Source organism: Dreissena polymorpha, chromosome 11, assembly GCF_020536995.1.
Source record: "Dreissena polymorpha isolate Duluth1 chromosome 11, UMN_Dpol_1.0, whole genome shotgun sequence".
NCBI classification, from domain to species: Eukaryota; Metazoa; Mollusca; class Bivalvia; order Myida; family Dreissenidae; genus Dreissena; species Dreissena polymorpha.
In genome coordinates this window covers 25,330,291-25,345,949 of record NC_068365.1, presented here as the reverse complement: position 1 = coordinate 25,345,949, position 15,659 = coordinate 25,330,291, and the positions used below count along the sequence as shown (strand labels likewise).

At 36.7% G+C, this 15,659-nt stretch overlaps 1 protein-coding gene across 1 annotated transcript in view; it reads right to left on the bottom strand.

Moving 5' to 3' along the window:
* Positions 1 to 15,659, bottom strand: part of LOC127849707 (E3 ubiquitin-protein ligase SHPRH-like) — a 65,207-nt gene that overhangs the window by 25,515 nt on the left and 24,033 nt on the right. The window contains exons 13-20 of the mRNA XM_052382453.1: positions 15,035 to 15,142; positions 14,360 to 14,425; positions 13,351 to 13,433; positions 10,550 to 10,676; positions 8,651 to 8,827; positions 6,425 to 6,532; positions 3,576 to 3,736; positions 3,021 to 3,194 (exon numbers count right to left, since the gene is read on the bottom strand). Of these exons, the coding sequence (XP_052238413.1) occupies positions 3,021 to 3,194; positions 3,576 to 3,736; positions 6,425 to 6,532; positions 8,651 to 8,827; positions 10,550 to 10,676; positions 13,351 to 13,433; positions 14,360 to 14,425; positions 15,035 to 15,142 (1,004 nt within the window). The remainder of the gene's footprint in view (positions 1 to 3,020; positions 3,195 to 3,575; positions 3,737 to 6,424; positions 6,533 to 8,650; positions 8,828 to 10,549; positions 10,677 to 13,350; positions 13,434 to 14,359; positions 14,426 to 15,034; positions 15,143 to 15,659) is intronic.

Below are 15,659 nucleotides of genomic sequence, written 5' to 3'. Positions count from 1 at the left end.
TTTTTACTATATAAATATGAGTAAACTGCCCCCCCGGCAGCCATGTTATTCAACTAACCGGAACCATTTTCAAACTCAACTCTCATATCAAGGAAACAAATGTTCTGACCAAATTTAATGAAAATTGGGCCAAAAATGTGACTTCTAGAGTGTTCACATGTTTTCACTATATACATATAGAGAAAAAAGCCCCGCCCAATGGCGGCCATGTTTATCACCGATCTGGACCATTTTCAAACTCTCCGAGATATCAATAAAACCAATGTTTTGACCAACTTTCATGATGATTGGGCAAAAATTGTGACTTCTAGAGTGTTTACAAGGTTTCTCTATAGCCAAATAAGGAAAACTGACCCCCCCCCCCCCTGGCAGCCATGTTATTCAACTGACTGGAACCATTTTCGAACTCAACTCTCTTATCAAGGAAACAAATGTTTTGACCAAATGTCATGAAAATTGGGCCAAAAATGTGACTTCTAGAGTGTTCACATGTTTTCACTATATACATATAGAGAAAACTGCCCCGCCCACTGGCGGCCATGTTTTTTCACTCATCTGGACCATTTTCGAACTCGTCCGTGATATCAATAAAACCAATGTTTTGACCAACTTTCATGATGATTGGGCAAAAATTGTGACTTCTAGAGTGTTTACAAGGTTTCTCTATAGCCAAATAAGGAAAACTGCCCCGCCCACTGGCGGCCATGTTTTTCAATAGACCAGAACCACTTTTGAACTCAACCTCTAGAGTGTTTACAAACAAATGTGGACGGACGGATGACTGACGGACGACGGACAAAGACTGGTCACAAAAGCTCACCTGAGCAATCAGGTGAGCTAAAAAGTTTGAATTATTTTTTTTGAAATTTTGGCGAGACTTTTTTTAACAAGATACTTCTTGCCATTGAGAAAAAGCTTTCTTCACATTTTGCTATTTGCACACAGCCTGTAAGAGGCTGTAATTGTGGGCAAAAACACACTATCGCGAATTATCACGAATTATTATTATTAAAAATATCACGAATTTGCATTAGTTCTAAATATCATAGGTTAAGGTATTATACAATACTAGATGCATTACTTTTGTTAGTTTAGCACTGTGAAAATTAGAAATGAGAAGTTTAAAGTTTTGTAAAGTAAAAAAACATAACTTCATAATGCAAGAAACCTAAGAAATGAATAGTAAAAGTTTTGTATTTTAAAATAAAAAATGTCAATCAAATCCCAGTAAAGTTGTTTAGGTCCAGAAAGTTTCTTTACTTTCTTACTTATGTAGAATTCATGTTTTTGGGACATAATGTACACTTTGGACTTCAACAGTTTGAACTAGTAGATAGGTGGCGCGTACAATTTATATTATACTCTACATTTTTTGTCCAGTTCAACAGCGACACTCATTTGCATGCTATTTATTTGCATAGTGATTGGGCAAAAATTGTGACTTCTAGAGTGTTTACAAGGTTTCTCTATAGTAAACAAGATGTGTTTGTGAAACACAATGTCCCCCTATATATTACCTTGACCTTATGAAGGATGACCTTGACCTTGTGAAGGATGACCTTGACCTTTCACCACTCAAAATGTGCAGCTCCATGAAATACACATGCATGCCAAATATCAAGTTTCTATCTTCAATATTGCAAAAGTATTCATAAAATAAGCGATTTGGGCCACATATATTTGACCTCTGACCTTGAAGGATGACCTTGACCTTTCAACACTCAAAATGTGCCGTTCCATAAGATACACATGCATGCCAAATATCAAGTTGCTATCTTCAATATTGCAAAAGTATTCATAAAATAAGCGATTTGGGCAACATATATTTGACCTCTGACCTTGAAGGATGACCTTGACCTTGACCTTTCAACACACAAAATGTGCAGCTCCATAAGATACACATGCATGCCAAATATCAAGTTGCTATCTTCAATATTGCAAAAGTATTCATAAATGAGCGATTTTGGCCACATATATTTGACCTCTGACCTTGAAGAATGACCTTGACCTTGACCTTTCACCACTCAAAATGTGCAGCTTCATAAGATACACATGCATGCCAAATATGAAGTTGCTTTCTTCAATATAGCAAAAGTTATTGCAAAATGTTAAAGTTGGCGCAAACAGACCAACAGACCAACAGACAGGGCAAAAACAATTTGATTGGGACGAAGCTTCTGACCAAGTTTCATGAAGATCGGACAATAAATGTGGCCTCTAGAGTGTTAACAACAAATGTGGACGGACGGACAGCCGGACAGACGACAGACTAAGACTGAGCAATCAGGTGAGCTAAAAAGTCTAACGCACGCACGGACGGACAGACGATGGAAACCACGCCATGACATAAGCTCTTCAGGCCTTCGGCCAGTAGTCTACTACTAGAGCTAAAAACAATTAAAACAGATGATGAATTACAAATATTTGTAGACATCTCCCATTATGACATCACTTATCATAACATTAATATTAATAATATAGATAATTTTTATCACCTGGTATTTTGTAAAATCTGCATTATTAATGTTTTTTACACAATGCAATTCAGCACTTAAGTAACCTTTTGAATGAGTAATATATTACAGATTAAAAATATACATACTTACAACTAAAGCTTTATGATATGCATGTGCAGTGAAGTTTTGTTGGTATAGTTCTTGAAAATATAAAACACTATAAATTGTATATGAATGTATGCTTATAACTTAATGCATGTTCTACTCCATTACCTGGGCTTAAAATACTCTGTAAATAACTTGTATGTAATATCTTACTGAAAGAATAAATAAGTTTATGTACCCATCATATATGAAGTTTCAAAGTTGTAGGTTGAAGCACTTTGATTTTACAGCCAATGTTCAAAACCTTGAACAAATGTAAAGGTTTTAGCACAAAGCGGACGACATGACAACCCACACGACGAGCTGGCTATGACAATACCTCGGATTTTCTAAGAAAACAGCCGAGCTAAAAATTATACATTAATATTTTATTTTATTTTGGTAGCGGTCTTTGGGTACCTGTTCAACACCTCAGCCACAGGTCTCAGGCAGCACTCCACAGTGAGGTTGATGAGATCCTGGGAGGGTTTCCCCTGCAGTCCCTTCATTGCCTTGAACAGGACCGCGTAGGCTGCCTTCATCTCATTCAGGGATGTGTGCATGGCATGCTGCAGGGCTCGGGGAGAATTCAAGCTGAAATCAACGTTAGAGATAAGCTACTTTGATATATGAATTCAACCTGAAGTGAGAAGTTAAGCTTGAATCAAGAATACAGGAATTCAATCTTATATCTAGAAATCAGCGTTTGAAATGCCACTGAGCATGTTACTTAACCCTTTGCATGCTGGGAAATTTGTCTTCTGCTAAAATGTTGTCTGCTGAATTTCTAAAATTAGCATTTTCTTTGACTTTTTTTCAAAGAATACTTTCAGAATAGCAAACAGTTTTGTGGCGTCTGATCAGGATCCAAACTGTTCACAAATGCCTTTAAAATTCGGTTCCAGCACTGAAAGAGTTAATACAACATATAATAGAATCCTAGCATATCAAATGAAACACAAGCTAGTGTCTTACTGTCGCTCAAGGAAGCTACGGGGGCGCTCACGCTGGTTCCGGTCAAAGTGTGACTTGTCTTTGCGGACGTCCTCTGCTACCTTCCACAGCAGGGTCTCCGTGTGCTCATAGTCCTCCGCCCACTGGATCACGTCCAGGAACCATAAGTCCACGTCCTTCACCTGGCAACAATCACAAAGGTCAGATTAGTGTTAGATCATTGAATCAGTCTCAACATTCTCATGATCTTTACAAAGACACAAAGTACTGGTTTTTCCCAGGAAACAGACTTGATAGTGTCTGCATAAACTGAAAACTTTTTATGGGATGGAGCTACAATAAACAGGTTTTTAATAACTTGTTAAGGCAAAATTATCCAAGATTCTGTGCAGAATTGTTGTTCTACATACTACTTTTTCTACTGTGAGATCCCTGTATTTAGGTAAAAACAGAATGGCATCAAAACAAAGTATAAGAACATTCATCCTTTCAATACTTTATTTTCATTATCTGTATTAGGATTCATTTAGCCGCAACACAATACATTTTACACTTTAACCCATTTATGCCAAGTGGACTCTCCCATCCTTCTAAATTGGATCAATTTTTTTCAAAAATTAAGACTGTCTAGTACATTGTTTTCTATATTTTGAATATTTCTTACAGACATTCCTTTAAGCAAACAGCGCAGACCCTGATGAGACGCCGCATCATGCGGTGTCTCATCTGGGTCTACGCTGTTTGCAAAGGCCTTTTTTCTAGAAGCTAGGCATAAATGTTGTAAATTATGTACGTCCTTTGTAAGCCTTTACAGACATCAATATGAAAATCTGAGGTTGTATCAAGAAAGTATGTACGATTTTTATGACAACATATCTTTTGCTTTTCTTTTAACAACAAAAATGAGAAGATAAATAGAAATGTGGAAGTCAAAATGAGAAAGTTAACAGTTAAGTGTAACATGATTTTAATGTTTCATGAACTTCATAAATATAAATGTATTCGTTGTGCAAGGCCAATATCGACATCTATACTCATATTTCAAGAATCAAAAAATTTTGATGTGTCATATGAAGACATCTTAACCTGATATCTGGGACTTTCTATAAGTGTACATAGTTCATGTAAATCCTTGAATTTTCAACTAGCAAACACAAGTTATTGTTTTCCAACGTTTTCTGATATTATTTCTTCTGTGTTCGTCTAGATTCTTATTTATGAACATTTTAGCAGGTTTATTTGATGGTACTTGTGTCCTTTTAAATGAACATTGAAAGAAAAAATGACATTATGCAATAGTTAGAAACAACAAGATATGTGTTCGTCAGAAACACAATGCCCCCTACTGCACCGCTTTGAAATAAAATTTCTATTTATCATTGGGCAGGTATAGAAATAATCTCCCTTTAAAGCTTATTACTTCCCTTGGATTTTGTCCAATCCACCCGGGGGTGGGATGGGGGGGGGGGTTCTTTAGACAGTAAAAAATGACCAAGTCAGACATCAATGACAACCAAGGCCTGTGGTTTATCCAAGAGATCATAGCCAGTGTTCATCATGCATCTGTGGACATAAGTCAACAGGTATGTAATGAACCCTACCATTCACAAATTAGTACAGGAAAGAAATGATAATTATATCATTTAAAAAAATACTTTGACAAATCAATCATTTGATTTATAAATAATCTAAATAAAAAATCTGTACAGTAACTGTGAAAAGAACTTAAATTCTTGCTGAGGAAATATAAAATCTGAGATTTATAATTATATGAATTACTTCCCTTGAAAATAATTGTCTCTAACAAATCTCTATTTTCAGTAGCAAATAATTAAAAGCCACTACCGTGACTGTAGATTCACCACCCAAAATGAGCAGCTCCATGAGATACACATGCATGCCAAATATAAAGTTGCTATGTTCAATATTGAATAATTATCTCCCTTAAAAGCTTATTACTTCCCTTGGATTTGTATTTTTGACCTTTGACCTTGAAGGATGACCTTGACCTTTTACCACGATGTGTTTGTCAGAAAAACAACGCCGCCTACTGCGCCGCTTTGATTTATTTAACAAAAATATATAATTTGGCAGGTCAGATAATTATGTCCATTTAGAGCTTATTACTTCCCTTGGATTTGTTTTTTCGACCCCGTGACTTAGTATTTGACCCGGCATGACCCATATTTGAACTTGACCTAGATATTGTCTAGATACAACTTCTGACCAAGTTTCATAAAGATCGGATAAAAATTATTTGAATTAGAGAGCGGACACGAAAAGTCACAGACAGACTGACAGACAGATGGACAGTGCCAAAACTATATACCCCCTTTCGAAAGGGGGCATAAAAATCTTTAATATCAATTTTGATGTTAACAGTTCTGTTAAAAGAACAAATAGAATATGGGTATTGACAATCCAAATCCTGATATTGAAGGCCCAGGAAATAGGCTTGTTACAACAAGTAACTTGAACTTATTAACGGTTTCTTACATCAAACAAGGACTCACTCTGTAACAGTGCTAACTGATGTTCATTTAGTAATTTACCTTCCAAATTTGGTATAAAGTTTTGTGGACAAAAGCTCATCCTGAGAATCAGGCAAATAAAGACTGATATAAATAAATATGGTGTATTTTACAAAATTGAATTCAGAGCAAATAAACATATACATTATTCTTTTAGTCTATCATTCAATTCGATTTCAAATCTCAATTCGCACATATAAGAATCATGTCCTAAATATGGGTCCTAATTAATGACGGTAATGGTTTGGGCCGTTCAAGATATGCCCCATCATGGACTATGGCCGTCATGGGTTTAGACCATCCTGACCTGACTCCAATAAAAATCATGAGGAGTTTAACCTCTCTCTGCAGTTCCTTCACTTCTACTTGTGCTGGTGCCAGGGCCTCTTCAGTGGATGTTACATACGCTATTGCCTTGGCAAGGTAGCGTTCTTTGAGCTCCTCTATCTATAAATATGCATTTACATAAACATAATATTTATAGAAGTAAAAATAAACACCAGGAAGTTCTTTACACAACAGGACACTTATTTTCCACAAAATGATGCCAGCACTGATGAAATACTACTCCAAGGCAATACTGTATTCCAGTATATTCAAAATAGCAACAAAAACAGTACAACAAAGTCATTTCATTTATGATGTTTAGCATATGCATTAGCCATTTTGTATCTGTTTTGAAAATAACGACAGCCAAATTGAAAATGATGGTAATCATTAACCAGGTCAGTGTTGAACACAGAGAAGTTGTTATTTTTATAACATGTACCTATCATCAAGGATTGCTGTTTATGTTTTATAAGTCGTGGTAAATAATCCTGTCTGTATTACAGACTTACAAACCATTTTCTATGACTTATTTTTTAATTCATGGGTTTGATTTTCTTATTATTGATCTGCTTTCTATGTTCAACATTTGTTCTAAATTCAGTGAAAATGTCGTATTAAGCCTCTGCTCATCACATTTAATTCTGAGCACTTTAAAGCACATCTGTTCTAAAAACAAAAAATCACTGCAAACAACTAATTTTTTGTTTGATATGCGTTTAATTGTGTTTATGCTCAAATGCTGAATGTAAATTGAATATACACTACTTAAGCTTGGTACAAACAAGTCAATTAATCCTATTTACTTCAGCTATCCTAAAGATAAAAACTTAAAGAGTTATTGCCATAACCTTCTTTGTTAACTGCGTTCAATGCAATTATTTATGTTATAAACTGTAGGATTTCAAATACAGTCCACTCTCATTATCTCGAAGTCGGCGGGAACAAGAAAAAATGTCGAGATAACGAGAGTTCGAGATATCCAATTAGGCGTTTTCAAAGAAAAAATTAGACGAAAATTTATCTTGTTTTTAACATCTCAATACCTGCTAAGTGGTCTAACTAAAGCCGTCACCGTGTGGCATAATACTTTCTACCTGATATATACGCGTTTTTACGAGGCACGAATAATTTTGCTATTTAAATGCTTATAATGACGTTTTAAGTATTACAGAATTGCATGAACACATGCGGTTATAATTTTTCTAAACTGTCGAGTAAACATCAGGTAATATTGCTATTTAAAGTTATGATGCAACTGACGTCCAATCAAGACAAGGGTTTTCCATCTGAACATGCGTAAATCATATTCTTTCAAGTTACCCATGACAATTACTGTTGTTTCAATGATAGAAAAGCGTTTTGTTCTTCTTCTTCATTATTTTTTCTCGAGTGCTCCGGGATTGTCTCCCATATGCCCATGGCCCCCAGAAAGACGTGTTAGTTGGTTAAGGGGGATAGTGCAAGATACAGGAGACATCCTGTTCCAGAGGTGATCCTGGGTCTTTTAGTGCCCGGTGTATAGCACCTAGTAGACTGCAGCTCGGTTTAATGTCTCATGCGAAAGACGAGTTAGTAGGTTAGGTGCAGCGGGGGATAGAACCAGCGATCTCTGGATTGTGAAGCCAGTGTGTTACCACTAGACCACGGATCCGCTACCACAGCATTCTGTAAATTTGCGACGGTTTATATACATAAAAATATAACTCAATGCATTTTGGAATGTTGTTTGTAAAAACAATTAGTCTTTCGGCCTTTCGGCAGGCTGTGTATTAATTGCAGTTAATTGATGTTAAAGTGACAGGCCTACTCAAGTGTTAATGGCTAACGACAACACACACGTGTGAACATTGATGCACAGTATCGGAAGCAGCCGGGCGAAGTATCAAAGAAAAATGTCTCACCTTTTGCCGACACTGGGACAGTTATTCGCACTTCGAGATAAACCGCAGTAAATACAAGTAAAATCGGGACTAGGGACACAATTTTATATCGACATATCAAATTATTTGACATAACGAAAATCGAGATAGCGATGTTTATTTATATAGATAAAGAAGGAAAATAAATGGGACATTGAGCTTACTTCGACATATCGAGAATATCGAGATATCCGATGTCGAGATAACGAGAGTGGACTGTAGGTAATGTTTTCTGCAAAGTTTGTTTGTCGATGTTTTTTACCCAATGTACACCCACACAACCCACCTGTCTGGGCACCTGACCCACACAACCCACCTGTCTGGGCAGCTGATCATCTCTCAGGGTCGGTGCTACACCGGCTGGTTGAGATGCCAGTATCTCGTTGAGATTGTACATTGCGTGGAGCTGCTGTAGTGAGTCTGTCTTAAGTCTGCCCTTGTGTTCCTCCACTGACATCAGCACCTCACGGTACTTGTCAACCGCCTCAGAATACTGTGAAAGGGGTACAGAATATAGCAAATCATTTTATACCTGGGACCCAAATGGAATATACTGTTGTCAGCAGCTCCATATAATGTTTTTAAATTGACCCGCAACAATTTCTTACAGAGCTAGGAAATCATACCAATACAAATGTTCAATGCTTTAAGCCAGATTCATGATGAGGGAGCCAAAATTTGTCTTTGAGAGCGTTCAAATGGTTTACTTTTGCCATATTAGGCATATACAGAAAACTGCCATGCATCTCGCTGTCCACGTTTTTCAATGGACCAAAACCATTTTCAAACTAAGTTAAGTATCATTTAAAGAAATGTCCCAAGCTAGTTTTATTTTAACCACATAACAGAGGCATAGAACTCAGCTGAGATATCAATGGGTAAAATATCAAGTTTGGTCAATGAATGAGGCCTCTAGAGTGTTCAGGAGGTCAATGATGATCACAAAAACCTCAATGAACATGTTGTGCTCAGGTAGGCTAAAATAATACTTTAGGGTCTTAAATAAAATCAATGAGACCCATCCAATATAAGACCTGTATTAATGACAAAAACATCCTTTAATTGATGTATTTATATGAGTTGTGTTCTGAGAAAACTGGGCTTAATGCATGTGCGTAAAGTGTCATCCCAGATTAGCCTGTGCAGTCAGCACAGGCTAATCAGGGACAAAGCTTTCTGCCTAAATTGTATTTTTGCTCAGAAGAGACTTCATTTAAAGAGATTTCATTGAAAAATGTCATAAATGCGGAAAGTGTCGTTCCTGATTTGCCTGTGCAGACTGCACAGGCTAATCTGGGACAATACTTTATGCACATGCATTATGCCCAGTTTTCTCAGAACACTACTCATTTATATTGTACATGTTGTTTCTTAAATGAAATATGAATACAGGATTGTTATGATCAGCATTTTCCAAAATGTTATGCCAAAACAGTGCACATGCACCATTCAAACCCCTGCTGGAAATTTACAAGTCATCAAAGGTTTTGCTGCAGAACGACTCATAAACAAGAGAAGTGTTTGTCAGAAACATAATGCCCACTACTGTGCTGCTTTGAATTACAAAATTTGTATATCCCTTTAAAAAACATTACTTCCCTTGTGAAAATGATCTGTACCTGCCAAATTACATAAAATAGAAATTATCTCCCTTTAAAGCTTGTTACTTCCCTTGGATTTTGTTTTTTTGACCTTTGACCTAGGATGAACGTGACCTTGACCTTTCATCACTCCAAATGTGCAGCTCCATGAGAAACACATACTTGTCAAATATCAAGTTGCTATCTTCAATATTGCAAAAGTTATCACAAAACTTTAACCAAGGTTAAAGTTTTGGGACAGAATGACAGAAGGACAGACAGGCCAAAAACAATATACCTCCGATCATTTGATCCTGTGGCATTTCAAAATAAAACAAATATTTTTATCTTCAATTTTGCAAAAGTATTCATTAAATGAGCGATTTTTACCCATATATTTGACGTTTGACCTTGAAGGATGACCTTGACCTTTCACCACTCAAAATGTGCAGCTCCATGAGATACACATGCAGGCCAAATATCAAGTTGCTATCTTGAATATTGCAAAAGTTATTTCAGATGTTAAAGTTGGGGCAAAAAACAAACAAACACACAAACCAACAGATATGGGCAAAAACAATATGTCCCCCACTTTAGTGATGGGGGACATAAAAACTTATATAGTGTAATATAACCTGCTCCTGGATGATGTGTAGCCCAGCCTGTCCGTTGATGGCGGCCACCAGCTGCCTGTGAGCCTCCTCAGCCTCCAGTTTTGCCTTCTTGATGAGTGAGTCCAGTAGATCCTCCATAGACATCATACTGCAGCCAAATATGACTGGCATTTTGGGAAAACTGGGCTTTATGCATGTGCGTAAAGTGTTGTCCCAGATAAGCCTGTGCAGTCTGCACAGTCGAATTAGGGATGAAACTTACCGCCTTAACAAGATTTTCACTGAGAAGAGACTTCTAGACTGCGCCGGAAAATTAAGGACAACACTTTACACATCTGCATTAAGTCCAGTTTTACCATCCAGACTGCCCCAGGAAATGAGAGACAACACTTTACACACATGCATCAAGTTCAGTTTTACCATCCAGACTGCCCCAGGAAATGAGGGACAACACTTTACACATCTGCATTAAGTCCAGTTTTACCATCCAGACTGCCCCAGGAAATGAGAGACAACACTTTACACACATGCATCAAGTTCAGTTTTACCATCCAGACTGCCCAAGGAAATGAGGGACAACACTTTACACACATGCATCAAGTCCAGTTTTATTATCCAGACTGCCCCAGGAAATGAGGGACAACACTTTACACACATGCATCAAGTCCAGTTTTACCATCCAGACTGCCCCAGGAAATGAGAGACAACACTTTACACACATGCATCAAGTTCAGTTTTACCATCCAGACTGCCCAAGGAAATGAGAGACAACACTTTACACACATGCATCAAGTCCAGTTTTACCATCCAGACTGCCCCAGGAAATGAGGGACAACACTTTACACACATGCATCAAGTCCAGTTTTATTATCCAGACTGCCCCAGGAAATGAGGGACAACACTTTACACACATGCATCAAGTCCAGTTTTACCATCCAGACTGCCCCAGGAAATGAGAGACAACACTTTACACACATGCATCAAGTCCAGTTTTACCATCCAGACTGCCCCAGGAAATGAGAGACAACACTTTACACACATGCATCAAGTTCAGTTTTACCATCCAGACTGCCCAAGGAAATGAGGGACAACACTTTACACACATGCATCAAGTCCAGTTTTACCATCCAGACTGCCCCAGGAAATGAGAGACAACACTTTACACACATGCATCAAGTTCAGTTTTACCATCCAGACTGCCCAAGGAAATGAGGGACAACACTTTACACACATGCATCAAGTCCAGTTTTATTATCCAGACTGCCCCAGGAAATGAGGGACAACACTTTACACACATGCATCAAGTCCAGTTTTACCATCCAGACTGCCCCAGGAAATGAGGGACAACACTTTACACACATGCATCAAGTCCAGTTTTACCATCCAGACTGCCCCAGGAAATGAGGGACAACACTTTACACACATGCATCAAGTCCAGTGTTACCATCCAGACTGCCCCAGGAAATGAGGGACAACACTTTACATACCGGTACATGCATCAAGTCCAGTTTTACCATCCAGACTGCCCGAGGAAATGAGGGACAACACTTTACATACCGGTACATGCATCAAGTCCAGTTTTACCATCCAGACTGCCCCAGGAAATGAGGGACAACACTTTACATACTGGTACATGCATCAAGTCCAGTTTTACCATCCAGACTGCCCCAGGAAATGAGGGACAACACTTTACACCTGAGTTCGCGGCCAGTAAAATAATCGTTCAATAATATAGACGCTATTGCGTGAACTAGGTGAACTGGAATTTTCTTTAGACCAGAATTATGTTAAATGAAGATATTCAGCGATATAATTATGGTATGTCAATAATAGATCCTTAATGTGTTTTCAACAATACCATGATAAATATTATTTTTGATTAATTTAACAAGAATTATTCCACCATATTGACTAATGTATTAAGCATGAGCGCGATGATTCTCGATACTGTTAATAATCGAATCAAATAGCAATGCCTGACAAACCACTAAAACAGGTTTGTTCTAAGAACGGGCTTATAAATATTTAACATATGTACGGATACTTCGCATGTGGCCGGTTGACTCATGTTTTAATTTAACTTCCATTCTTCTTTTGGTTTTCTGTTTTGTATCTATAGGTTTATGACAAGCAATATGTAATAATGTAAAATAAGCCGTGAAAAATCTGCGTAACTTCCCATACTGCATGTGATGCAGCTAAAAACTGCACAGAAAAAGACATTCGCTATCCTTGATCTCATTCATTGAACTCTTTACCTTTCACAAACTCCAACCACAATCAACGCCGTATATCTTTTAAAAAGATTTTTCTTGTTTTATGTTAAGCGCTATTTAGTTGTGAAAACAAGATAAGTCGTTCTCATTTTGGATTAACCTTACATGGCACTCTCACTTATTACATACAGGGTTACACTATTTTATGGAAAATTAGCAACAGATGGGGATAAGATTACAAGCAATAATTGCAGGGCCCAACATTTTGATCCTTTCCAGATATACACCCACATATCATTGTAAACCTTTTGAGTTTCATTATGACTGACAAAAATCGGCCTTTAAATTATTTCGTATGCACGATAATTAATGACTAATCTAAAACAATTCTGTGAATGCATGATTGTCCAACATTCGTAAATTAATAAGCAAATTTAATAATTAAACATTTAAAAAACATAGAAAAATACTACTTTGAGATTTATTTTATACAATAATAGTAGTCACACTGTTCTAAAATAACAAGGACATCAGACAAATAAATATCTTAATAAATAACTTATCAATTATGACAATGATAGTTATCAATCCATTAACAATACATACTCCTTTTTGAGGGGAACAAACTCTCCTCGAACCACTTGAGGGTGACAGCATGCTTGCCGTAGACGTACCAGTGGATTCAACATCTGAAATATAATGTTACAGCTGAAAGCACGGCATATTTTAAGCAAATTTGAATGACACATAGTAACAGGAACATGCTCTAGTGCACATTTTCAGAAAAAAAGGTTCCAATGTAAACTTTTCCCAATAATTTTGTGTCTATTACCTGAAACACAGTGGTCTATTACCTGAAACACAGTGATTACAGTACCTGTAACACAGTGGTCTATTATCTGTAACACAGTGCTCTATTACCTCAAGCACAGTGGTCTATTACCTGAAACACAGTGGTCTATAACCTCAAACACAGAGGTCTATTACCTGAAACAAAGTGGTCTATTACCTGAAACACAGTGGTCTATTACCTGAAACACAGTGGTCTATCTCCTGAAACACAGTGGTCTATAATCTGAAATACAGTGGCCCATTACCTGAAACACATTGGTCTATCACCTGAAACACAGTGGTCTATTATCTGAAATACAGTGGTCTATTATCTGAAACACAGGTGTATATCACCTAAAACACAGTGGTCTATTACCTGAAATACATTTGTCTATTACCTGAAACACAGTGGTCTATTACCTCAAACACAGTGGTCTATTACCTGAAACACAGTGGTCTATTACCTCAAACACAGTGGTCTATTACCTGAAGCACAGTGGTCTATTACCTGAAACACAGTGGTCTATTACCTGAAACACAGTGGTCTATTACCTGAAACACAGTGGTCTATTACCTGAAACACAGTGGAATTTATTACCTGAAATACAGTGGTCTATTGCCTGAAACACAGTGGACTTTATTACCTGTAACACAGTGGTCTATTACCTGAAACACAGAGGACTTTATTACCTGAAACACAGTGGTCTATTACCTGAAACACAGTTGACTTTCTTACCTGTAACACAGTGGACTTTCTTACCTGTATCACAGTGGACTTTATTACCTGAAACACAGTGGATCTCTCCAGACTGCTCAGTCGTACACTGCTGTCACTCCAACGGGACAAAATCTGCAGGAAAAAATCATGCCATTGACAACCAGTAATCCAACAATAGTTACATTGAAATAGAAGCATTCAAGCAGAGAATCATTATAAAGAGTAACTGTGAAAAAAACATTATAGCTTTAAATTTTAATATGCATTTACATTCATGTATTTTTTTATTTATGAATCTGTCAAATGCTACAAAATGCTCTCTTTTGTTGCAAGACAAGAAGAAAATCAAGTTTGGGTCATGCTACACTAATTAGTTCTGAAGAGTTCTGGTGAATTGTGCAGTAAAATTAAAATGCACAGCCTCTATCAAAATCATTACAGACCTACAGTTCCTACATAAAGCTTTAAAACAAAAACATGTAGTTCTATTTAACTGCATCAGTTGATGCATACAATTATAATACAATTATCTTTCTATCAAGGTCTGCTGCAATATAACAGAAATCATTTTCTTTATAAAAATTATTTATATCATGAAGCACTATCACCAGTAACTCACAACATACTCCACACTTGAATCAAATACCCTAATGGACATATGAGTGGTGGAGCGAAAAAGTTTTAAAAGGAAACATTTACACTTTTAAAATCTTATAAACCTCATAAAAAACTGTTCCATACCTTCATGGACATGTTAGCACAGGCTTGGTACTGGCGTCTGTAAAAATGCTCTTCCACTGGACTGAAATTCAACCATTCTGTCTCCTCAGTCTGTATGGGAATGTCAATCTGCAAGTAAACCAGATATATATAGTTTTGAAAACTGGTAAAACAATTTTTTTGTCATTTGATTATTTGTTTCAATATTGCTATTTATTGTTTAAAAATGTTTTCACTTTGTGTGCTTTTTTATGCAAAGAACTTTGCAAATTGTTCTGGTTCAGATTGAGATAGGAACTACTGGTAAACAATATGTCAACTTCTCTGAATGTTCAGAATTGAACACCTCGAACAATAACAAACAGAAAAATAAATAATAGAGACATGATTCAATTTTTGTCCAAACCAATTATCTTAGCACTAGATGCTGCAATCCTTTCAGGCATACAGACCTGATAACCATCAATTAAGATAAAAACATTTAGTTTTTGTTTCAACAGAATTACTAAATTAAACAAAAATACTATTTAATACAATAATGCACGGATACTCGATATACTAGTTCCTTCAAATTATCAGCTTAATTTAACAGTGTTTTTTTTTACCAAAACTGGCAATTAAATGATTTGGAAATTGAATCTTGAAT